General features: G+C 40.2%; 1 protein-coding gene across 4 annotated transcripts in view; it reads left to right on the top strand.

The window, feature by feature from the left end:
* Nucleotides 1-7990, top strand: part of NUP37 (nucleoporin 37) — a 33032-nt gene extending 25042 nt beyond the window's left edge. For 3 of the 4 annotated variants that reach the window (XM_027834482.3, XM_043541904.1, XM_043541903.1), the window contains 4 exons: nucleotides 1907-2088; nucleotides 4156-4206; nucleotides 4794-4887; nucleotides 6206-7990. In XM_027834482.3, coding sequence (XP_027690283.1) covers nucleotides 1907-2088; nucleotides 4156-4206; nucleotides 4794-4887; nucleotides 6206-6319 — 441 coding nt within the window. In that variant the 3' untranslated portion in view covers nucleotides 6320-7990. The remainder of the gene's footprint in view (nucleotides 1-1906; nucleotides 2089-4155; nucleotides 4207-4793; nucleotides 4888-6205) is intronic. The other variant, XM_043541905.1, reaches the window with a different exon arrangement.
* The last annotated feature ends 17399 nt before the right edge of the window (nucleotides 7991-25389 follow it).

Genomic DNA, 25389 nt, shown 5'->3' with positions numbered 1-25389 from the left:
TTAAACCCCATCAGAATGAGCTGCCCTTCATGCTCTTGACATTAGGAGAGTGCTAGTATATATTGGGTGGTACTAAATCTTTTAGAGTCTCTCTGAGACTAACTGTGTCTGTCACAGAGCTAGCAGAATGACAATGTCCACCCTGAAATTTTCTGGTGGGTTTCTAGCTGCATCCTATCCTGTTATGGAGCTTCTAATGTGCCGTGTCCATCTAAGGTCAGCGCTAACTCTATCAGATCTCAGTCTACATCTGTTCCCCTATTAAAAGATGTTCCTGTAGTGGAAAGCTGCTACATGAGTCTTCGTTCACACCGTCTTGAGACACTATGCCTTACTGCATACCTGTAGACCAGATGCTGCCGTCAGTTCTGCAATCAGTTCGCGGCCAGATTCTGAAGTTCCCACCTCCTTTGGGGGGTACTGCTCGAGAGTCACCTGAAGTGAAGCACCCACAGGGGCACTACTCAAAGAAGGAGAGATTACCTACCCTTGTGCACTAAATGGAATTCTTTGAGATGTGTCGCCCCTATGGATGCTCCACTACCTGCCCTTCCTTCCCCTTTGCTTTGGAGTCTCATCTTTATGGGGCTTTTGCAGTAGAGAAGGAACTGTGTGCAGGTCATCCACCACAGCCCTGTAATCCCTTTGTATGGGCCACAAGAGTTGCTAGAGCACATGTGTGAACCAAACGAGCACTACTGTTGAAAATCTTCAATCAAAGACGCATGCGCACCTCAAGTGGAACACCCACAGAGGTGTACATCTTGAAGAACTCCAGTTACTGTACAAGGTAAGTAACCTCCGCTTCTGAGCTCTGATAACATTTCTCTTATGTCCAGCCTCAGTTCCCACATAGAATGACTTTAGTATTCCCTGATCATTATGAAGCAGATCACACCCTATAATTCAAATCACTGTATTGGTGTTATTTATAGGGCAGTTGATTAATCGCAGGTAACTCATGCGATTAACTCAAAAAAATTAATTGCGATTAAAAAATTAATTTGTGTTTCATTGCATTGTTAAATAATAGAATACCAATTGAAATGTATTCAATATTTTTGGATGTTTTTCTACATTTTCAAATATATTGATTTTAATTACAACACAGAATACAAAGTATACAGTGCTCACTTTATCTGATTTTTTTATTATAAATATTTTCACTGTAAAAATGATACACAAAGGAAATAGTATTTTTCAGTTCACCTCATACAAGTTCTGTAGTGCAATCTCTTTATCATGAAGTGCAACGTACAAATGTAGATTTTTTTTTTTTTGTTACATAACTGCATTCAAAAACAAAACAATGTAAAACTTTAGCGCCTACAAGTCCATTCAGTCCTACTTCTTGTTCAGCCAATCAGAAAGACAAACAAGTTTGTTACTTTACGGGAGATAATGCTGCCCTCTTCTTATTTATAATGTCACCTGAAAGTGAGAACAGGTGTTTGCATGGCATTTTTGTAGCTGGCATTGCAAGGTATTTACGTGCCAGATATGCTAAACATTTGTATGCCCCTTCATGCTTCGGCCACCATTCCACATAATTAAACCGTTGCTGTGCGTACATGGAAAAGCTTATCATGTGTAGCATGTCAATTGGTAGATGTCAGTTAGTTATATTAACGGACATTTATATTTTCTCCAAAACCTACCCATCTCATAGAAAATTAAATACCAGTGGCTGGGTTGTCGTTTTGTTTTAATTGTTGCCAGAGTGTTAACATACATGACCACTTTTCACCCCAAAAAACCTAGGTGTCACACCTTCCGTTCCTGTTAATGCTTTGTTGCAGGAACACTTGGTTTGCTGTGCAGTAATAAAGATTTAAATTATGGCCAATTACAAAGAATACAGTTTACAAAAGTCTGAGTAAAATCCATCTGTTGCTTTCTTTTGCAGTTGATGGTAGCAGAGAAGAATGGAACAATACGATTCTACGATCTCATTACCCAGCAGGCCATTCTGTCTCTCCAGTGTGAACAAACGCCATTGATGTCTGCACATTGGTGTTTAAGAAACACGCTTAAAATTGGAGCAGTTGCTGGAAACGATTGGTTAATCTGGGATATTACTCGCTCTAGGTATTGTTGTCAAACTGGGGAAGACTTCCCACACCGTCTCTTTCATTTGCATGATTAGGGATGATATTTTTGATAATGTTTTACTTAGCTAAGTAGAACTTCATTATAGATATAGCCAGTGCTTAAGGCCCCAGTTTGGTGAAGCTTTTAAGCACGTGCTTAGCTAAATGGAAATGAACTGGGGCTTTAGTATTTAGCGTTTCTATAGTAAACCGCTCCCACTCTCTTCTCCAGGGAATTTATGACTTTACCATTATCATTTGCAAACAAATTCTTATCATGATTTCTTTTTAAATATTGTATAATGCATTATTTGTTACTTCAGCTAAATTGCTGTTACAATTGAAATGTTGGTGGAATTGAATTTAGTCTAGTGCCTTTTGATGAGTTGAGGGAGAAAGTAGAGGTTTAGAAAGGATTGAGAGTTTCCTCAGGCTCTTCTCTTCCCCACCCTCCTCCCCTCCCCGCTTCTTTTCCCTCCCTCTTCCCTGATATGTTTTTCCTTTCTTTCCTTCCTCTTCCCACTCAGCATCTGGCCTACCCATCCTTTCAGCTGAGTAGGGTGTGACCTAACTGGGCCTGTCTGATCTCAAGAATGATATAAGTCTCCCCTCCCCTGCCATCCAGTCCATTCACGTTACACTATTTTTTAAACATATATTTTACTATAAGTGTTAGGACTGTAGCAACTTCTGATTGTACCAAAAGCAAAGTTCTTTTACACAATTAAAATTCTGAAAATAGAGAATAAATGGAAAATATATGTTTAAGATTTAGAAGATGACAATTCCTTTTGAACTTTTATTTGAAAATTGAACTTTAAGGGCCAAATCATGCCATCCTCATTCAGGATGGTGAGCGTTTACTTCGGTAAGCATATTCATTGACTTCAGTGAGACTACTTGTGCAAGTAAGGCCCTGATCAGTTAAAGGGGACTACTTACAGATCACAAAGTTAAACATATGAATTCGTCTTTGCAGAATCTGGGCCCAAGTTGTTATGGTTCAGGAGTGTGCTGTGCCTTTGACCTTTCCAGCGGCACCTCTTTTAAGTGATAGGCCTACACCTACACTTTTAGAGTAAAATGCCACAACTTGCCCTACTTTTAGATTGGATCACTGGTCTTGTTCATCCATTACATTATCTCACCAGAATCAACTGGCTTTGGCCCCTGCTATCAGCTTCTCTCCAGGAGCTGTAACCAGCTTGTAAACAGAGTGACAGAGAACAGCTCCTTCAAAACAAAGTATTATTTATTAATCTATAGACTATGACAAGCAGAGAGAAAAGGGTTAAATCAACAAATGCCTAAGTACATATTGTCTTGCATAAATATAACATTTGCTTCACACAAGTTGGTAGGCCTTGGGTTCTCGACCTCCCGCCCATTCTCCTGGGTACCATGTTACAGTCTTATTTTCTTCAGATTCTCAGTCTCCCCAGAGGCTCAGCTTTTAAACAAAGAACTTGAAAGTGGTTAAGAGCTCCCATTTTAGTTTGTATGGTCTCCTTATATATTAATCATATTGAGGCCTCTTCTGAGGCAGTGCTTCTCAAGCTCTCTGATGTGGGGGACCGGCAATTTTTTTTTTCCCAACGTGCACGCAGACCAGCAGCCGATGGCTCCGGTCCATGGACCACCACTTTGAGTAGCACTGTTCTAGGGTATAGGCACTAATATGTCTTGAATACAGAACTAGGAAAATCTTTTCATTTCTGTGACAAACTACAGCCGCCATCCATAAGACAAATTCGGTAAGGCTTGAAGAAAATTGTTAAAAACTAAAAACTCATTTTTAAGAGCTGTTGCAGCTTTCGTCTTTTTCCCCCTCCCTCTCATCCAGCTATACTACTTTAACCTGTCAAAACTCACATGTGGAAAACAATATGAGACATGGCCTGTTGTCAAAAGAATTTTTATCTGTCAGTAGATGTTTTCCCACCCCACAACTTGAACCTGCTACTCTTTTAAATTATCTGTACTTTCTGTCCTTGAGATATGAAGTGAAGTGTATCATTTTCTATAATTTGTGGAATGGATGTTTAATCAAAATGTCTTTTTATAGTTATCCACAAGATAAGAGACCTGTCCATGTGGATCGAGCCAGATTATTCAGGTATAGTTTGGGGGAGGGGGTTTATAGTAAATTGATTTGAAGAAAAATTATCTTAGTAGCCTGTTTAATTTTAAAAACCTCATTTTAGCAGGGTTATTTATTGTTTTCAGTAATGCCTGCAGTGTGCTGCATCTTGTAGTACAGCAATGTTACAAAGTGAAAGAACGTAACAATTTGTATGTTGCTGATCCGTGGGGCTCTACACAAGTGCAGGCGTCTGCCTGTATGTGGGATTGGGCTCCCAATTCCTTCCAGTGTTCATGTCTTCTTTCCATCAATAGACAGTTAGCTTTTAGATAGCTCCATCCTGCAAGATTCTAATCTCAGTGGGAGTTGAGAGTGATTGGGACTTGGCAGGATAGGGTCCTTAACGTATAACACATTCATTAATTCATTTTGAATTAATGTAGATAGGACTGAATGGGGCGTGTCTTAAATATAAATATCTCTGTGCATGTATTTCACAGGTTTCAGCGGAATTTAGGATGGCTTTACGCAATATTTAACTGCAGACAAAAAAATCAGATTTGCGTATGCTCATGATGCTATAACACATGTATTTAAAAGCACCTTGGATTTATTCATAGGTGGTCCAGAGTGAATGAAAACTTGTTTGCAACCACTGGCTATCCAGGAAAGATGACTTGCCAGCTTCTAGTTCATCATTTAGGACACCCTCAGGTAAAATTATACAATTCTATGTTTTGGGTTGGATCAGTCCATTTTCTTTAAATCCATGTATAAACAGCTATACCTTTAAAAGTTCATCAAGATCATGTAGAAACTGTTACTACGTCGTCTTTTTCCGAGGCCAAAAGTTACCAGACAAAAATCTTAGAATACTGTCAACTCTGGGTTTAGCACTTTTTTTCTGCTTTTTTTAGTTATAATAAGGCTAAATCAGGGGGTTCTGAAACTTTATTATGTTTAAAATAAGCTTATTTACAATTCTCAGTGTTCTGGAAATATGTACAAATAAAGTGTATGCAAGATACAAGGAGGGACTGTCTTTTTTTGTCTTTTAATCACTATGGAATTCTCCACTCCAAGTAATACTGACAGAATCATCATTAGTGATATTAAAGACTCAAGAATAAATTGGACAATCATAGTTAATAAATGCAATCAGATGATTAACTGTGGTGGCTTTTTGTCACATCTATATGTTTGAACTGATTACCAAGTTGAGGCTGGAGAAATACTATCCCAGGGTATAATATTGGAAAGGATGTAGGAGAAGAATAAGTTGTGCCTTTGAAGCACTAAGCAAGGATCATCAGTCAAATCAAGTGGGCATATGCCACATACTGTTTTTTGTACAATTGCAAAAGGAATGAGAATCTGTTGATCTTTGTTCTTTCCATCATTTGTCTCTGTGTTTTCACATACAAGCATTAAGAGGGTTCAGAATCTTAGAAAATATTAATTGTATCTGCTTTATTAAGGCAACTTGAATCATACCCCACTTTTGAGTTGTACCTTGCAGAATGCAAATAAAAACTAAATAACCTATAAGAAATCCTACAGTATTTTGTAATTCAAATATATTCCAATTCTCTAATAGCACAGAGGAAAGGAGGTTTTATATTAGGCAGATTTTCATTGTCTTGGGCACAAAAAGCATACTATTTCCAAACATACTAATTGAAACCTTGAATAACAGCAGATTTTACTAAAATCATCTGGGGTGTGGAGACAGCCTTTGTAGAAACTCTGCAAAGATTCAATTCTATCAGTTGTAGAACATTTTGCAGTATTGTATTTTAACAATATGGGTACAATAGCTGACAGAAAAAGATAGTAGGCAGTGAGATTTTTAATTTAAATAGTCTTTCCTTTTTTTTTTTTTTTAAAGGAATGGTGTGGTGGTGTTTTTTTGCAAAAGTCTCACATTTTAGTTGCCTGTTGAACTTGTGGTTGCATATTTAGCTCTGGTTTAGTAAATATCTGTATGATATGTCGGGAAAAAATGTCTTTTTTTATTTTTATTTTTTTGTAGCCCATTCTTATTGGCTCTGCAGCTGTGGGATCCGGTTTGACGTGGCATAGGACTCTTCCATTATGTGCAGTTGGTGGAGATCATAAACTTTTCTTTTGGGTGACAGAAATGTAAAATAAATGTCTGCTCTGATTATTAAATTCTCAAATATTGTCCCTTTTTGTAGTAAAAAGTGACTAGATTTCTTCATTCTTGTATATTAATATTTATTGGAACACGAATAAAATAACCAAAACACATGAAACTCAAGTTGAATCCCTTTTGCTTGTTTTTAGATGACAATTATAACAAGATTTGTTAAAGCAAATACTGTGTTTGAGATAGTGGTGTGACTTTCATAATAAAACATAAGTATCTTTTTTCACAATATTTGTTGATGAGATGTTTTTAAACAACCTTCTTCAGACCAGTGGTTTTCAAACTATTTTTCTGGGGACCCAGTTGAAGAAAATTGTTGATGCCCACAACCCAACGGAGCTAGGGATGACGGGTGTGGGAGGGGGCTCTGGGCTGGCGCAGGGGGTTGGGATGCGGGAGGGAGTCAAGGTTCTGGGCTGGGGGTGCAGGCTCTGGGGTGGGGCCAGGGATGAGGGGTTTGGGATGCAGGAAGGGGTTCCTGGTTTGGGGGAGGCTCAGGGCTGAGGCAGGGGGTTGGGATGTGGGAGAGGGTCAGGGTTCTGGGCTGCAGCTGAGGGGGCTGGGGTGCAGGAGGGGCTCTGGGTTTGGGGGGCCTCAGGGCTAGGGCAGCAGTACAGGCACGGACTTACCTCTGATGCGGAGCCAATGCTCGGGGCAGGGGCAGTGCATGGAGCCCTGTGGCCCCCCTGCCTAGAAGCTAGACGGCTGCTGGCCACTTCCAGGTTGCAGCACGGTGTGGAAACAAGTAGGCACTAGCGTGTCTTAGATGGGCAGCACCGCCTGTAACGTTATTGACGAGCTGTGACCGTATAGATCATTGTTGCACCAAATCTTGTACAAAGGAAGTCAAGTAAGGTGTCTATGGAAAGGTTGTAATTTGCTGTTTATGATTGTGCTGTCTGTATGTGTGTATCGTTTTTGTATTTGAAGTTACGAATATTGGCTCTGTACTTGTATCTCAATGTGTTTGATTCTAAGTAGCATCAGTGAAGCATTTGGTCAGCTTCTTGAGAAAGAACTATTTTGAGTAAGTGCCCAATCAAGAAACACTTAACTGACAATGGACTTTGGGAGACGCCAGTCCACATCTGAGGTTTCCTGGGAACATTCAAACTAACATGTAAACAATGGCATCTGCCTCCAAAAAGCTGAATCATTCATGGACATGTGACTTGTGACTTAACCAGGTGGCTACAAATTCCATCTTGTTGCTGTGATTTTGCACAGAAGAACAAAGGGGTTTCCGCCCACAAGAGAGAGAGAATATAAAAGGCCCTGGAAGCTCCTCCATTTTGTCTTCAGCTGGCTCAAGAGATGGCCTCTCCACCCCAAAGAGATGCCTGAAAGAAACTGGAACAAAGGACAGTAACTAGGGGGTGTGAGTGATTGCTGGACCCAGGCCATAAACTACAATGTTGGTCTGAAAAGGGCCCAGACAAGGAAGGAGTCCAGTCTGTGAAAGAAGCTTACTGGAACATCTCAGAGGGTGAGATTTACCTATATTCAGTTTCTTAATGTATTAGGCTTAGAATTGCATGTTTTTGTTTGATTTTGCTTGGTAACGTACTTTGTTCTTTCGGTTATTAGTTGGAACCACTTAAATCCTACTTTTTATACTTAATAAAATCACTTTTGCTTATTAATTAACCCAGAGTAAGTAATGAATACTTGGGGGAGCAAACAGCTGTGCATATCTCTCTATCAGTGTTATAGACGGTGGACAATTTATGAGTTTACCCTGTATAAGCTCTATACAGAGTAAAACAGATTCATTTGGGGTTTAGGCTCCCAGAAAGACTGAATAGTGGTTGCTGGGAAAGTCCCTGTTAACAGAGAAGCCCCTGGGCTAAGGGAATCTTAGCTTCAGTAGAACTGCAGGGGGCGTGGCCCAACCTCTTGGTTTGTGCTGTAGCCAACTGGAGTGTCTAGCTCAGCAAGATGGGAGTGGAGGGAAGCCTTCTCTGGCAGGGGGGTTTGTTCTCAGTGGTATCCCAGCATATCTAGTGACAGTCTTGAGGGAGTTTCTGTGACCAGACCAGTCACATCACTGTGGGACTTTTAATGTTCTGGTCGGCGGTGCTGACCAGAGCAAGGCGACACAGCTCCTTACATGCAGTGACCCAGTACTGGGTTGCGACCCACAGATTGAAAAACACTGCTTTAGACCATTTAATTGACGATCTCAGCCAGGAGAGACTTATTGCTAGAGGAATTTGTATATTGTTTGTCAATATGAGCAGCATTAGCACAGCTCTTTAAAGTTATCTGTACTGCACCTGCAAGCAACATGCCTGGCTCTAGCCAGTGTTTAGCTTTCACAAACAACAATATTCTAAAAAGATAAACAATTTTATCGGTTGTCAGGAAATGTCCTTAGTTTTATCAAGTTACTGTGGTGAGCACATTTGCTAGATATACAGTACTTGGGATGAATAATACTGAAATGGATAATCATAATTATATTCAAAGAACAGGGCTCGCCCTAGACCAAATGGCACCCCAGGCAAGAAGCATCTTCGGCTTCTCCCCTTCCATTTGTTAAACTTTTGAATATCTTATTTTTTATGGCATTTGTATTGAAAACAGAGAGTATTAGGGAGAGCAAAAGCTTATGTTCCACAGTCTTAGAAAGTCATCAAAGATTACATGTTAAGCATGGCAAAAGAAGTAACAGTATTTGTTTATACTGTTGCGTAGATCAGGGTTCGATAGATATCTCTGGCGTCTCATTAAATACATCCTTTATTAGTCACTACTAACACTCATCAAGTCTTAAAACACAAGTACACTTTCACAATTACACAATAAAACAAGGTTCACAATATCTCAGCTGGGCTCTCACTTCACTTCAGTTCGTTCTTATATCTCACTGACTGACTAGCAATGCCTCGCCCCTTATATACCCACGAGGGCATAGCTGATAGCATTCTAGGAGGGTTTGAGGAAAATGTTCTCAGAAAGTCTGGAAGGTTCCATGAGATTCTACAAAGGTCCAGAACATTCTAGGAGGCTAGTGAAAAATGAATCTACATATGGAATACCTGAAACATTTTACTTCAAATATTCTATTTTCCCTTTTGTTGCTAACAACAAAAACAGCACCCCAAACCCGGCCTCCACCAAGGCCTGCACCCTAGGCGGTCGCCTGCATCTAAATCCAGCCTGGTCAAAGAGTAATCATTTCTCACTTTTTACAGCAAAATCAAAGCTATTTCCCCACAGCTATGCCTATGAGGAATCTGGAAAATTGACTTATTTTCATTGTATTAATGCCTGCGAGGAAATGAACAGTTTTTCTGACCACTATTCAATTAGAAACGCTTGACACTTTATATTTGTAGATAATAGACACACTTGCTTTTTGCTTTTCAGAGTTAGTTTAAACAATTCTTATAATGCATGACATAGTAAAAACTGACACGTAGTTTACCATAATGGATTTCTTGCTGTTATACAGCACTCTTCTTCCAGTCTATAATAGGAACAGTTAAGGCATTACAGCTCCACCTAAGGAGACAAAAGGTCCTTTGCCTAACAGCTGAGCCCTAATTATAAGGCCTCAATCTAATCCACTTTCCTCCAGTTTTTCTATATGTCAGGTCCCTGGAAGCATGGTGTGACTGTTGGACCCCCTGGTTCTAGGTATAGCTTATAAAAAAAATTACCACCACAATTATATTTGGGGATAAACTAATATTAAAATTGTTTAGATGCCAATTGTTGGGAAAATACTGCATGCTTATTTATTCCCCACAAGCCGTTACGAGCGAACAAACAAACTGTTTAGAGCCTACTATGTCACATTGTTTTAAGCATTGGATCATTTTAATTATTAATAAAAGGGAAGTGTTTCTTACAAATTCAGTTGATATGGCTACAAACCAGACAGTCATTTTAACCATATGAACTGTCATGTGATTCCAATTAAGTTTAAAATTGCCCTCTTCTAAACAGGAAAGTCATGTCAGTGTGTCATCGCCATTTTGTGATGCATTAAATTCTGATTATATTACTTGCTTGACTCCTTTCCACACAAAAAAACTATAATAACTTAAGTATTGTGCATCTTAGATTGTGCAACTTAGATTGGAAACGCTCATTTATACAGCTGTTAATTTTCCTTGCCACCATGAACAGTCTTAAAATTAGACTATTCTAAATTATTTGAAGGACCTTTAACTTTCTCTCATAGGGTTACCATCTGCTGCAGCTTGAGTTCCAGTTATCCTTACTAAAGAAACAAAGGCTGATGTTATCACAAAGCTTCCTCCTACAAAGCTTTGGATGTGAACAATTCCAAAACACAAATTAAAGCAACTTGTCAATATAGAAATTGGAGGAGTTTAAAATGCTGAAATATTAAAAACAGCTCATTTTGCTAGGCTTCCAATGAAAGGGATAATTATTGAAAGGATATCTGAGATCCTTGTGTGGAAAGCAAGGAAATTATTAGTGACAACAGTTGGATACCACAAAGACAGGGTAAGGAGAGTTGGTGTGAGAATATCTGATAGAACTAAATATAGATAACTATTTTGGTATAACAGTGGTGTCCTATTAGGATCAGGGCCCCACTATGTCTGGGCCCTGTAGGAACTCACCATTTAAAAACCATCTCTGCCTTGAACAATTGACTAATTAAAGATAAGATGCAACAAACAATTGGAGTGGAAAGGATGGGGATTGGGGATCAGAGTAACATGATAGGAACTCTTGGATACATACACTAGCCGTGTGCAGAATTAGGACCCATTCCTGCAAAGAGTTATGCACATGAATACTCCCATTTGGTACTCACATGCATCACTGCATAGGAGCGAGACCTTCCTGACATGGTTTCCAGTAATTTAGGGATTTAAGATCTAGATGAGCTGCACTCCTGAGCTTTAAATTAACTGACAAAAAATCTTTGATGATGATGTGCTGTAAATCAGGCAATTGAAAGTAGTATCCAACGGCCATGATCCAGAAAGCCACCACCCTTGTTTTCCGTCTAAATGCTTCTGCAAGACCTACCTCTGCCACAATACTGATGAGAAATAAGCTGGTTTTAGTGATGGCTAGGTTTGAGGGACAGATGGAGTTATGTGTCTCCATTTTATGTATAATGAGAGAGAAGTAAATGTACCTGTTTAAAAATTATGTGTATTTGATTGTATCCCTCTTTCCCACATCACTCTTCATGTGTCACTGCCTGGTTAGATTGTAAGGTATTTTGGGCAGGGACCATGTCAGTGGGCCCTGATGCTGATTGATACTCTGGATGCTACCATAAAATAGATTTGCCATTTTCTGTTAATTATCTTTCTTTTCACTAACTATCTGTCTATGCTAGGCAAAACATTGAGTAGAGTATGTGAACATTTGGGAGACAGGTATCTAATCAACAAATATGCTAACTGACGGAGCCCCAGCTGGTGTAAATTGTCAGAGCTCCATTCACTTTGGTGGAGTTATGACAATTTACAACAGCTGAGGCTCTGCCCCATACGTTTAGTAGGGGAAGAGTGTAAGTGTTGTCCAATGTTTTAGAGGACAGAACTGCAAGGCAAGTGTTCTTTGGCAGAGGCAGGTCCACAGATCCTTACCAGGATCTTCTGGGTGTTTGCAGCTTCAGAGGCTGTCAAACCAGTCAATCATAAGTAGGGACTAATTTTCTCCTGATATTGGTGGACACATTTCAGCAAATGGAATAATATTGTCAGGGGTGTGTGCCTAGGGGGTATTTGTTGATCTACAACTTTCTTGCTTTGAGATACTGCAGCATGTTTTTACCTCGCAACTACAGCAAGTCTCTATCTCTAGCATGGGAAGCAAACCAAAAATCTGTTCCATGTGTGCATTTCCTCTTATTGAACATATGGAAGCGGATATAGGCATTTTTCATCTCCAAGACATACCATTTTTCTGCAAGTTCAGGAAAGGGGCCCCGAAGATCTACCCCCTCCATAGGTCAGAAGAGAAGCAAGGACAAATGGGTAGCGTCTGCCAAAAACAGTTCATATAGATTAGCAATCAAAGAACAGTGCCTCTAAGGTGAAATTTAAACTGCCTGAGCCTATGCATCCTAGACACTGAAACAGTGATGAGCACTAGAGAAGTGCATAGACAGAGAAATGTCTTGCTGCCCTAGAAATCCCATTTTTATTTCAACTGTATATTATAAGCATTTTTATATTGCACTTACACATGCAGTTGGCGATATCTCACACACGCAATCCAATCTGCTTTGAGAATTTGTTGTTACATTTTGACACAGACCTAAGTATTGTGTTGTTCCTGGTGCTGCTCAAATCCCACACTACTGGAGAAGAAATTATATTCTACTTTGCGTGCTTATGTATTTAAGGTTTAAGGCCAAGATTTTTTTTTTTTTAATTTCTTTTAAGGACTATCTCAGAACTGCTTTCCGGGATTTGGAGGTGTATTGCCAAGTCTGCTTTTCTTAGTACTGTTTCTAACCTCTATAAAGTGTTTGTTTGGAGAAAAAAAAAAAAAAAGAGCAGTCACTATTTGTTCAACGTGTTTCTCATGTACTTTTCTACAAAACAAAATCATTTTTGTTCTTTACCAAAGTTCAGACTGTTGCACTTTTGCTAATTCAGTTTTTATTAGCACAGTCATAGCTCAGATGGAGATATTACAGTATTACAATAAATGTTGCACTAATAAAAGTGTTTAAAAACTCAGCTTGTTCAAACATGTTTTGGTCAAATTGTCATTGTCCAGGATTAAGAATAGATGGAGAATTCTATGAAGTTTCCTTAGTATAACACTTGGTGGATTTCAAAACATAACAGGCATAGCCAAAGAATTTCAAACCAGCTAACATTTGTTTTTCATTATGTCTTTTAAAAAAGATTACACTAGAAATTTGCTTTTGTGAATGTATTTAACTGTGCAGGGCTGATATGCCAGGAACCTTTTATTTGCCAAAGCAGTGCATATTAACCCATAGCTAAATCATTGGGATATCAGTGGTTTTTTATTTGCTTCAAACTATGAAAAAAAAAAAAATCTGTTGAGGACATATCAATTTCTTACATGTAGTTTTGCCAGAGTTTCCTTTGTAAGCATGGATTTAGAGGACTTCATGGGGGAAAAAAATTAATCTACTTGCTGACCTTTTCAGCTTGTCTATTGGACCACCTTAGTAAAAACAATTGTTGCCCCTATGGAGGATCAGATGACACCATGTCTGGGAAATTTCCTTGGATCAGCTTTTTATTTCTGTTTAATTTACTTCTTAGTTGTATAGCTATTTCATTTTGATGCTGATTATTAACAGAGTACTGTATCTTGGGAACTGTAACATTTTTGTATAAGCTTATAAAATATATATGAACAATTGTAAGTTACAGTAGTCTTTGCCAGTTTACTCAGCTTGTGCAAACAACTTGAATTACTGATGTTTCATTCTGCTGTTGAAGTTCTATTTTTGTGCAATATAACAATTTCAGTGCCAATTTAGTTTTCCATATTACTGTCATTAAGGCATGCAAATCACAAGACATGCTGATGGTATATTTGATTTTCCTGGTGGTAGAGACACAACTTTCTGTGTAGACACAGCTTTTGTACTTCTAGTTGGCTTAAGTCCCTCTAAGAGTAGCTTCTCACCAACTCTCAAGCTCACCTTAAAAATCCTTTTTAAAACAGCTGTCCTGAACCTGGACAGCACTTCACTGATGGGTGAAGTGATTCCTGTGTGTGTGTGTGTGTATACAGGGCCATGTTCTGCCTTCAGTTACGTCCACACGTTATTTACTTTACTTTGACCTATAGCTTGTATCAGTTTATAATCATCCAATAAAGGGTATGGTAAGAAGCAATAATTCAAACCATTTACTGAATAAACTTGGACATTGTCCCACGTTATATACCTTTCCACTGGAGTTTATTCATTCTTTACTTATTAGTAGGAATTAATATTTCAAGTTTGACCTAGGGATGGAAGAACTAGTTCAGATAAAATAAAAAACACCTTTTAACAGGGTTTGAAAAAATTTGGATAATTTTCCTGCTGCTTCTATGTTTATTTCATTTTCATTCCCTTCTACACTTCCTGGTTCCAGCTGGGAGCAGAAGTGCTGTGAGACAGCTTTCTGTGCAGTATTTTTGGCCTGACCATCAGCAGGAAGTACTAGAAATCTCACAAGAAAGTCTATTCTTGCAAGATCTCTTGTCAAATTTTGCAGACCAAAGAAGTTCAGATAAGGTTTGACTAAGTATTTAAAGCTTTGGAAGCGCAATCATTACTAGTTTCCCCAATGCTGCCCGGAAACATTAAACTACAGATATTTCTTTGTTAAAGGAGATTCGTTCTTCTTCCATAGAGTGTACACCGTTAAGATAGTTAAAAAAAGTTCTTTTAGGCATCTTCTGGATAACATCTTCCTCAAAAAACACACTGCTAACACACGCTATATTTATGATAGAGTTCAAACTATTATGAGCAATTGCAAGCCAGGGATTTTAAATGACTTCTTGAAACATATTCCTTTGGGACTGAAATTTTCCAGGGTTTGGCTTTTCAGAGTGGAATTTTTTTTTTTAACTTTAAACAAAATAAACTATCCTTGTGTTTGTATTATATTAAACCCAACACCAAGTTGCTTCTATCTTCTAATGAAATGTGCATGTAGAACTCAAAAATAGCAGAACTAATTTCTCATTGAGATCTAGGAAATAAGTAAAATGTTTTTAAAACACATTAAATAGAATTTGTTGTTTGAATTTTTGATTGATAAAAAGCTAGAAAGGTCCAAGACTTTGGGGATGCTGTGAGACACTTCATCTTTTGATCACATTTAACCCTGGCTCAGATTTATGGCTTGTCTAGATTAGGTACATTCATACTAGTGTAATAAGGCAGTGTAGTTCCTCTGGTGCAAACCCTTAATGTAGACATGGTGCACTGAAATAAGCCTCATTTTGTATGAGCAAAATATATCTGCATGAGTTTGCTCTGGTAAAATGACCTTGATGTAGTTACATTGCTGCAAATTTCCCTAATACAAACGGGTCCTAAGAGTTTGACTAGGCTGAATCAAAAAAGACTAAAGTTGTGACTTTATCAAACTCTGGGCTTTTCAATTTTAACTGTTTACAGCTTAAAGCAGAATGAGAGAATTTTTGTAATATGTTTATGATCAATATGTGTGACTCATTTTTCCCACTGACTTTGTATGGCTAGCCACTGGGTATATAGGCGTTAATTGCTTCCCCTGAACAGGGGATAAGGGTGCTGGGGAGACTGAGTTGGTAAGCTGGGGACTGAGCTGGGGAGACAGTAGCCTGTCTGAGTTGGTAAGGATGTTTGTTCAAGAATGTGCCCTCAAGAAGGACATTAGCTCTTAATACCTGGCAGCCCCAGAAGGAGGAATTGTGGAAACACCAGGACTGCAGCTTGGAACAAAAACAGAAGAGGTCCAGCAACTGTGTTTTAAGGGTGCTGCCAGAGAGAGAGACAGGGCTCAGGAAGTCAAACAAGGAGACAGACACTGAGAGAGCCAAGATGGATTCAAGGAGAGCATAGGACAATAGGGCATTTGTTTCTGTCTGTATAGACTCTCTGTTAAGCTTAGCTTTTCCATGCTAACCTATGAAGTCCCAAACACTGCATTCTGGTTGACTAATAAATGCTACCTTGTTTTTAAAAAGCTTCCCTGGGTCACTGTAGATACTTACCAATTGCATTTCTTCCCGAAGAGGTTAAAAAAAGTTTCAGCTAGAGTCTGAACTCAGTTGGACTTGCTGTTGAGAGCTCACAGAGAGAAACAGGAATGAAGAAGCCAGATGGCCCAGTCTCTGAGTCAGAGTTCTGTAGGGCTCACCCTTTTGAAAGCCTGTTTGCTGGTTTTGGCAAAGAAATAGGGGTCCTCCCAAGAGATTGTTAAATATGGGCAAGTTGGGGGAGGTAAAATCCTTTTTGGTTTTGGCAAGTTGGTGAAAGAGACAAGCTTTTGAGCTTACACAGAGCTCTTCTTCAGGTCTGGGAAAGGTTCTTAGGCTATGTCTACACTATGAACCTTACAATGGCACAGCTTAAGGTCTACTGTATAGCTGCTGTATGCCGGCAAGAGAGCTCTCCCACTGGCATAATTAAACTACCCCCAATGAGCAGCGGTAGCTATGTCAGTGGGAGATACTCTCCCGCCAGCGTAGCTCTGTCAACACCAGCACTTTCGTCAGTGAAACTTAAGTTGTTCATGGTTTTGGTTTTTTTCACAGCCCTGACCAACAAAAGTTTTGCCAACAAAAGTTCTAGTGTAAGCAAAGCCTTAAAAGTGCCAAAGCTAAATACGAGGTGGAAAAGATTGTTTAGCATAAGTAGTCAACACTTGACCATTAAAGGTGAAGTGGCCCATTAAAGATAGGGGTGGGGGGGGACATAGCACATATCCTACCAAACTGTGACTAACCATTGACCCAGTTTTCTTAAAACATGGCTTGCTTTGTAGATCTCATTGAAGCTTATAAATTAACCCAAGACTGAAGTCTATATTACTGTACATTATGTTACTATTTGTGAGTTTGTATAAGCTATTACAACTTGTATTTTTGGCACCTTAGAGACTAACCAATTTATTTGAGCATAAGCTTTCGTGAGCTACAGCTCACTTCATCGGATGCATACTGTGGAAAGTGTAGAAGATCTTTTTATATACACACAAAACATGAAAAATTACCTCCTCCCACCCCACTCTCCTGCTGGTAATAGCTTATCTAAAGTGATCACTCTCCTTACAATGTGTATGATAATCAAGTTGGTCCATTTCCAGCACAAATCCAGGTTTTCTCACTCCCCCCCCACACACACAAACCCACTCTCCTGCTGCTAATAGCTTATCTAAAGTGACCACTCTCCTTACAATGTGTATGATAATCAAGGTGGGCCATTTCCAGCACAAATCCAGGGTTTAACAAGAACGTCTGGGGGAGGGGGGTAGGAAAAAACAAGAGGAAATAGGCTTGAATAGAGACTGGGAGTGGCTAAGTCATTATGCAAGGTAACCTAAGTTAATTGTATCCAATTTGCAAATGAATTCCAATTCAAGTTTCTCGCTGGAGTCTGGATTTGAAGTTTTTTTGTTGTAATATAGCAACTTTCATGTCTGTAATCGCGTGACCAGAGAGATTGAAGTGTTCTCCGACTGGTTTATGAATGTTATAATTCTTGACATCTGATTTGTGTCCATTTATTCTTTTACGTAGAGACTGTCCAGTTTGACCAATGTACATGGCAGAGGGGCATTGCTGGCACATGATGGCATATATCACATTGGTGGATGTGCAGGTGAACGAGCCTCTGATAGTGTGGCTGATGTTATTAGGCCCTGTGATGGTGTCCCCTGAATAGATATGTGGGCACAGTTGGCAACGGGCTTTGTTGCAAGGATAGGTTCCTGGGTTAGTGGTTTTGTTGTGTGGTATGTGGTTGCTGGTGAGTATTTGCTTCAGGTTGGGCGGCTGTCTGTAGGCAAGGACTGGCCTGTCTCCCAAGATTTGTGAGAGTGTTGGGTCATCCTTCAGGATAGGTTGTAGATCCTTAATAATGCGTTGGAGGGGTTTTAGTTGGGGGCTGAAGGTGACGGCTAGTGGCGTTCTGTTATTTTCTTTGTTAGGCCTGTCCTGTAGTAGGTGACTTCTGGAAACTCTTCTGGCTCTATCAATCTGTTTCTTCACTTCCGCAGGTGAGTATTGTAGTTGTAAGAATGCTTGATAGAGATCATGTAGGTGTTTGTCTCTGTCTGAGGGGTTGGAGCAAATGCGGTTGTATCGCAGAGCTTGGCTGTAGACGATGGATTGTGTGGTGTGGTCAGGGTGAAAGCTGGAGGCATGTAGGTAGGAATAGCGGTCAATAGGTTTCCGGTATAGGGTGGTGTTTATGTGACCATCGTTTATTAGCGCTGTAATGTCCAGGAAGTGGATCTCTTGTGTGGACTGGACCAGGCTGAGGTTGATGGTGGGATGGAAATTGTTGAAATCATGGTGGAATTCCTCAAGGGCTTCTTTTCCATGGGTCCAGATGATGAAGATGTCATCAATATAGCGCAAGCAGAGTAGGGGCGTTAGGGGACGAGAGCTGAGGAAGCGTTGTTCTAAGTCAGCCATAAAAATGTTGGCATACTGTGGGGCCGTGCGGGTACCCATAGCAGTGCCGCTGATCTGAAGGTATACATTGTCCCCAAATGTAAAATAGTTATGGGTAAGGACAAAGTCACAAAGTTCAGCCACCAGGTTAGCCATGACATTATCGGGGATAGTGTTCTTGACGGCTTGTAGTCCATCTTTGTGTGGAATGTTGGAGTAGAGAGCTTCTACATATATAGTGGCCAGGATGATGTTATCAGAAAGATCACCGATGGATTGTAGTTTCCTCAGGAAGTCAGTGGTGTCTCGAAGGTAGCTGGGAGTGCTGGTAGCGTAGGGCCTGAGGAGAGAGTCTACATAGCCAGACAATCCTGCTGTCAGGGTGCCAATGCCTGAGATGATGGGGCGCCCAGGGTTGGTCGAACTGGACAGTCTCTACGTAAAAGAATAAATGGACACAAATCAGATGTCAAGAATTATAACGTTCATAAACCAGTCGGAGAACACTTCAATCTCTCTGGTCACGCAATTACAGACATGAAAGTTGCTATATTACAACAAAAAAACTTCAAATCCAGACTCCAGCGAGAAACTGTTGAATTGGAATTCATTTGCAAATTGGATACAATTAACTTAGGCTTGAATAGAGACTGGGAGTGGCTAAGTCATTATGCAAGGTAACCTATTTCCCCTTGTTTTTTCCTACCCCCCCCCCCCAGACGTTCTTGTTAAAACCTGGATTTGTGCTGGAAATGGCCCACCTTGATTATCATAAAAAGAAAAGGAGTACTTGTGGCACCTTAGAGACTAACCAATTTATTTGAGCATAAGCTTTCGTGAGCTACAGCTCACTTCATCGGATGCATGTAGCTCACGAAATCTCACTTCATCGGATGCATGTAGCTCACGAAAGCTTATGCTCAAATAAATTGGTTAGTCTCTAAGGTGCCACAAGTACTCCTTTTCTTTTTGCGAATACAGACTAACACAGCTGCTACTCTGAAACCTTGATTATCATACACATTGTAAGGAGAGTGGTCACTTTAGATAAGCTATTACCAGCAGGAGAGTGGGTTTGTGGGGGGGCAGGGGGGGGAGAAAACCTGGATTTGTGCTGGAAATGGCCCAACTTGATTATCATACACATTGTAAGGAGAGTGATCACTTTAGATAAGCTATTACCAGCAGAAGAGTGGGGTGGGAGGAGGTATTTTTTCATGCTTTGTGTGTATATAAAAAGATCTTCTACACTTTCCACAGTATGCATCCGATGAAGTGAGCTGTAGCTCACGAAAGCTTATGCTCAAATACATTGGTTAGTCTCTAAGGTGCCACAAGTACTCCTTTTCTTTTTGCGAATACAGACTAACACGGCTGTTACTCTGAAACTTGTATATTGTGAGTTTATAAAGATTTTAGTGACAAGTCACTTACAATGAGTATGGATACGATTTTGTCCCAGTAAAATTAGACAAAATTCACAGAGCAGTTATGGTAAAAAAGTACACAATCAGGATATGGTCATGGCGGGGCGGAAGCTGAAGCCCAAGCCTCACCGCAGGAAGTCATAAAGATCTGTTAAAATCATGGAATCTGTGACCTCCATGACCAAGCCATATCCTTAACAATGAGAAAAAGAGAACAGGACATATTTTAAAGAATACACACAAGAAGGAATGAAATCAATGGGACTACTCACAGGAGTAAACTTAAGTTCATGCACAAGTGTTTTCATAACAAGTGCCTAACAGACACGCTTTCTGTAGCCTCAGTAGCAGTAATATGTGATTGCCTGTACAAGAATCAGTTCTATTACTTTAGATCAAGCAGACACAATAAAACTAAGTATTTTTATTGCCCTCCTTATTCCTTTGTAGGAAAAATAGATAATCTGAATTTCCTGGGATGCTTTTATTCTTGTATCATGTATTTGGCTTGAGAACCTTTTCAAAACACTTTGTAGTTACCTTGCATAAGAACAGCCATACTGGGTCAGACCAAAGGTCCATCTAGCCCAGTATCCTGTCTTCCGACCGTGGCCAATGCCAGGTGCCCCAGAGGAAATTAACAGAACAGGTAATTATCAAGTGATCCATTCCTTGTCGCGCATTCCAGCTTCTGGCAAACAGAGTCTAGGGACACCATCCCAGCCCATGTATGTTTCTCTATTTGTACGAGAAGTCCTATCCTTTGCTGTGTCTGCCTAGCTAGCTCTGAATTTGCCCTCTGACAACATTTAGCTCTGGTGTACAGTAAAGGCCACAGGTTATTGCAGGAAGCTCTAAGTAAGGATTCAGCTAAGTTTAATGAAGAATATAGTGTAAACCTGCCATTTTTTCAAAATGTAAATAGAAGGTATTCCCATTTCAGAATCTTGTACAAGATAATGTTACTCTCTTTGGTTAGTAGAGCCCCACAATAGTCAATCTCTACCAAATGCAGCTCCACCAATTTTTCCAATCTACTGCTGTGAAAAGAGTGGCCTCTAAAACCATTCTTTAAGGATTTTTTGAAGAAGAACAAACAAGTAGGAGCTTCATTAAGTTTGGAATTGTCAGGTCTTAGAAATGATGATAACAATGACCTCTACTCTTTCCCTATCCCTAACATAAACAAACATGCACACAAAGGAATGAGCTATTTCTTTTTGAACACTAGGGAAAACAACATATTGTACTTTTCTGCACTGAGTCAAAGGCCTCTGCACAAACACAATGGTGCTGAACAGCACAGAAGATGTATTTCAGAAGTTCTGAAGACATCTGTGAGGATATTAGCTATACGGCTTTTACCACCTTTCAAAATTTCACTGGGGATAAAATATTATGGAATCCAGCTGTTAAAATTTGAATGAACCTGGCACTACAGTTTATACACATGATCACATAAATAATACCTTGTTAGAAGAACATTAAGTCTGCAAAATAAAGCACTCAAAAGTTCAGAAATGCCAGAAGTCAGGTTATGTGTGCAACCTCAGTGTGCCTTCCTTGTGCAAATGCATTTTGTTACAGTCTTTATTTACACAATCACATACTATTTTTTTCATGAGACCCCTGCCGCATTCAGTAAATGGGAAGATATTCAATAATTTTTGTCTCCACATTCAATATGTGGGCACAGGCCTTATTACACACACACTATCCCAAGCCTGCCCTAAACACAAAATTATTAATATGCTCTATAGTGTTCATCACTTTAGTTTCTGACTGCTTCACAAATATTAATCAATATATCTTCACAACCCCCTTCTGAAGTGAGATGGTATTATCCCTATTAAACAGCTGGGGATCTGAGGCACAGGAAAAAGAAGGTTGAAATTGCCAAATGTCCATTCAACTTGAAATACCTAGGGTATAGGCAGCACATAATGGAGGTTGGGGGAGGTTAAACCACTACAAATCTCACGCTGCTGCTAGGGTTGCCAACTTTCTAATTGCACAAAACTGAACACCCTTGCCCTGCCCCCCCCCTTCCCTGCAGCGTGCTCACTCCATTCCCCTCTCCATCCTCGCTCGCTCTCCCCCACCCTCACTCACCCTTACCGGGCTGGGGCAGAGGGCTAGGGTGCAGGAGGGGGTGAGAGCTCTGGCTGGGGGTGCAGGCTCCGGGGGGGGGGGGCAGAAGTGAGGGGTTCAGGATGCTGGAGGGGGCTCTGAGTTGGGGAAGGGGGTTGGGGTGTGGGAGTGAGGACTCTGGCTGGGGGTGCAGGCTCTGAGGTGGGACCAAGGATGAGGGTTTTGGGGTGCACAAGGGGGCTCAGGGCTGAGGCAGAGGGTTGGGGTGCAGGAGGGAGGGAGTTTGGGTGTAGTAGGAGATTCTGACCTGGGGAAGGGGGTTGGGGTGTGGGGTGTGGGAAGGGGTTCAGGGTGAGGCTCTGGCCGGGCAACACTTACCTCAGGCAGCTCCCCAAAGTGGTTGGCATGTCCGGTTCCTAGGCGGAGGGGCCAGGGGCTCTATGCACTGCCCACACCCACAGGCACCGCCCCCGCACCTCCTATTGGCCACAGTTCCCGGCCAATGGGAGCTGCGGAGCCGGCACTCAGGGCGGGGGCAGCGGCCACCCCTGCACCTAGGAACTGGACATGCTGGCAGCTTCCAGGGCCAGTGCAGGCAGGGAGCCTGCCTTAGCCTCTCTGTGCTGCCAACCGGACTTTTACTGGCCCAGTCAGCGGTGCTGACCGGAGCTTCCAGGGTCACTTTTCAACCAGTCATTCCAGTTGAAAACCGGAAACCTGGCAACCCTAGCCACTGCTGGGGATGGGGGTAGTTGTGGATTATGGCACAGGCCCACGGACTCATTACACACTTTCAAACTTGGTGGCACACAACTGGATTGTACAGGTGTAACTGAAAGCAGAATTTGGCCTGCAAAATCTCTGTTACTGGGGAAGACGCATGAGGAAAGAAACACAAGTTGAGTTTGTATCATTACTACTTGGAATACCACTTTTTCCTTATAAACTTAGCACACTTGATATGGAAGTTATTGAGACAATATAGATGGAAACTCCATAATGCCATTTTTACAGTCATTTTATAAGAGTAGAACTGCCTTTTAAGGCCACAGTTTACCAGTATTCCTATTCCATATACCACAGATGTCTATGTAATGAAAATGTGAGGCATAGATTTGCTATGTAACACACAAACATTTTCAACCACAATAGATACTATGTTCCCTCAGAGACCTTTCCTATTTCACATGGGATGGACCAAGGTAGGGAGAATGTAGAGGCGCCCTAAAAATGTATGATAATTGCTCAGACTAGATGTGTAACTGTTCAAAGAAAGCAAGAGGGATTCTGAGGTCCAAAATAAATAAAACTGAAATAACTCTATTTGCTTTCTTAGTCTATCTTTTCACTTAGCACCTGCCTTCTCTCTGCCACTTCATGCTATCTTGCCACTGGTACTCTAAGAACTTTATTCCTTTCAGCTCCTTGCAACTGGAACAGCCTTCCTCTATTTCTCCAGCCTATTGATGCTCCACATCTTTTCAAACCTCATCTGAAAGATATGTTTTTTCTTTGCTTTTGTCTCTCTCTCCCCCTCTCTCTTGCTAATAGCTATAAAGGGGGTAGGAAAGCTGGGAGTCAGTGACCACAAAGCAATTAGTTTAGTATATTCAGGCAATCTTAAACAATGTATAGTACACAAGTTTCCAGGACAAGACAGAATATATGCTTGTGTAATTAAGGAACTGGATTAATAAACTGAGATTATAATAGTATATTGGACAGATACACTGGGGAAGCAGCACTAATAAAAATTAGTGGGAGGGCATAGGTCATGTTTTTCACAGTCTGAGGAAAGACATGATGGCTCAGCGATCACCCACTGGGCCTGATTTAAACTTCATTTTACAAGCTATAGATTCTTCCTGTTAGTAAAAACTGGGCAGATAATATTTCTTAGAATGTCTCTGCAGAATTTCTGGCCTGGAGTTAGTGAAGTGAATATGAAAAGTGGAGGGGGCAAAATGAATAGCAGATCATTGTAGAAGTTGAAGGAGAAAATATGAAGGACACAGCTTTGTGCCATGATGGTATAAAGTCTAATGGGCTATATCTCTGCTAATTTCAGCTATTTTAGAAGATTAAATGAGGTGTGATACAAAAAATAGGGAAGGGGGAATCTTGATCTATCCAGTAAGTTAGAAAGCAACTATCTGGCACATAAGTTAAGAACTGGATCAGTGCCCACAGCACTACACAACTGGAATAGACTGTGATGAAATTACAGGACCAGATCAAAGATTTAAGCAAGAATAGAGAAAAAAATGGCTTATCCCACAACTAAAAGATATGGAAGATAAAGGCCTAGTTTAGCCTGATGAAATGTAGATCCCTGAAAATTTAAATTTATTTGGAAAAAATAAAATTAAACAAGCTCATCACATACTTTCTCCTTGGCTGGACAGTTCCCAGAATATGAGAGATGTTAACAGTTCACTTCTGTAACCTCAAAGACTAATATAGACAGTACTGAGGACTGCTTGGAAAATGGACATAATTAAATATCAGGACTGGAGAATTTTATTTTTCCAAGATTTTTCACCAGGTATTCAACAGCAAAAATTAATAGATTTGTTGAGGCCAGAATGGGTCATTATGATAATCTAGTCTGACCACCTGCATAAGAAAGGCCATAGAATGTCACCCCAAAATTTCTGCATGAAACCCATAACTTCTGCTTGAGCTAGACCAGTGTTTCTCAAGCCTTTCGGGGTGTCAATCCCTTATTTGATGTTAAACATTGTTGTGACCTCCTTACATTTACTATAAAAGTAAGAGTAAAAATGTACCAATGATAACCATAATAAGCCTATATAATTTATTTGTGTGCAGATTTCAACAGGTTGACAGAGAATACTTGATGTTAGAGGGGAAAAGGACATAAGAAGTGGGAGAGTGAGATTTTCTTTGCTTTAGATTGCATTAAAATTTTCAGCACCTTGTGATTTCTCTCAGTGTCTTTCTTGAGCTCTATGGGGGTCATAGCCCACCAGTTGAGAAACAGTAAGCCAGAACATATCTTTTAAAGAGACATCCAATCCTCATTTAAAGACTTCAAGTGATGGAAGAGCTACTGCATTCTTAGGTAAATTGTTCCAAGGGTTAGTTAACGCCACTGTTTAATGGTGGTGTTCCTTATTTCATTTGAATTTGTCTATCTTTAGCTTCCATTGGATCTTAGTATGACTTTGCTAGATTAAAAAACCATCCACTATCAGAAATCTCTTACCCATGTAGGTACTGGTAGACCAAGATTAAGTCACTGCTTAACCATCTTTTAGATAAACTAAACAGATTGAGCTTCTTAAGTCTCTTATTGTAAGGCAGGTTTTCCAGGCTTTAGATCATTCTTATTGCTCTTTTCTGAACCCTTTTCAATATCCTTATATAGACACCAAAATTGGATGGACTTTTCCAGTAATGGTCTCACCA

This window comes from Chelonia mydas, chromosome 1 (assembly GCF_015237465.2).
Source record: "Chelonia mydas isolate rCheMyd1 chromosome 1, rCheMyd1.pri.v2, whole genome shotgun sequence".
Classification (NCBI taxonomy): domain Eukaryota; kingdom Metazoa; phylum Chordata; order Testudines; family Cheloniidae; genus Chelonia; species Chelonia mydas.
The sequence above is the reverse complement of the archived record's forward strand: the minus strand, read 5'-3'. Positions and strand labels throughout refer to the sequence as shown.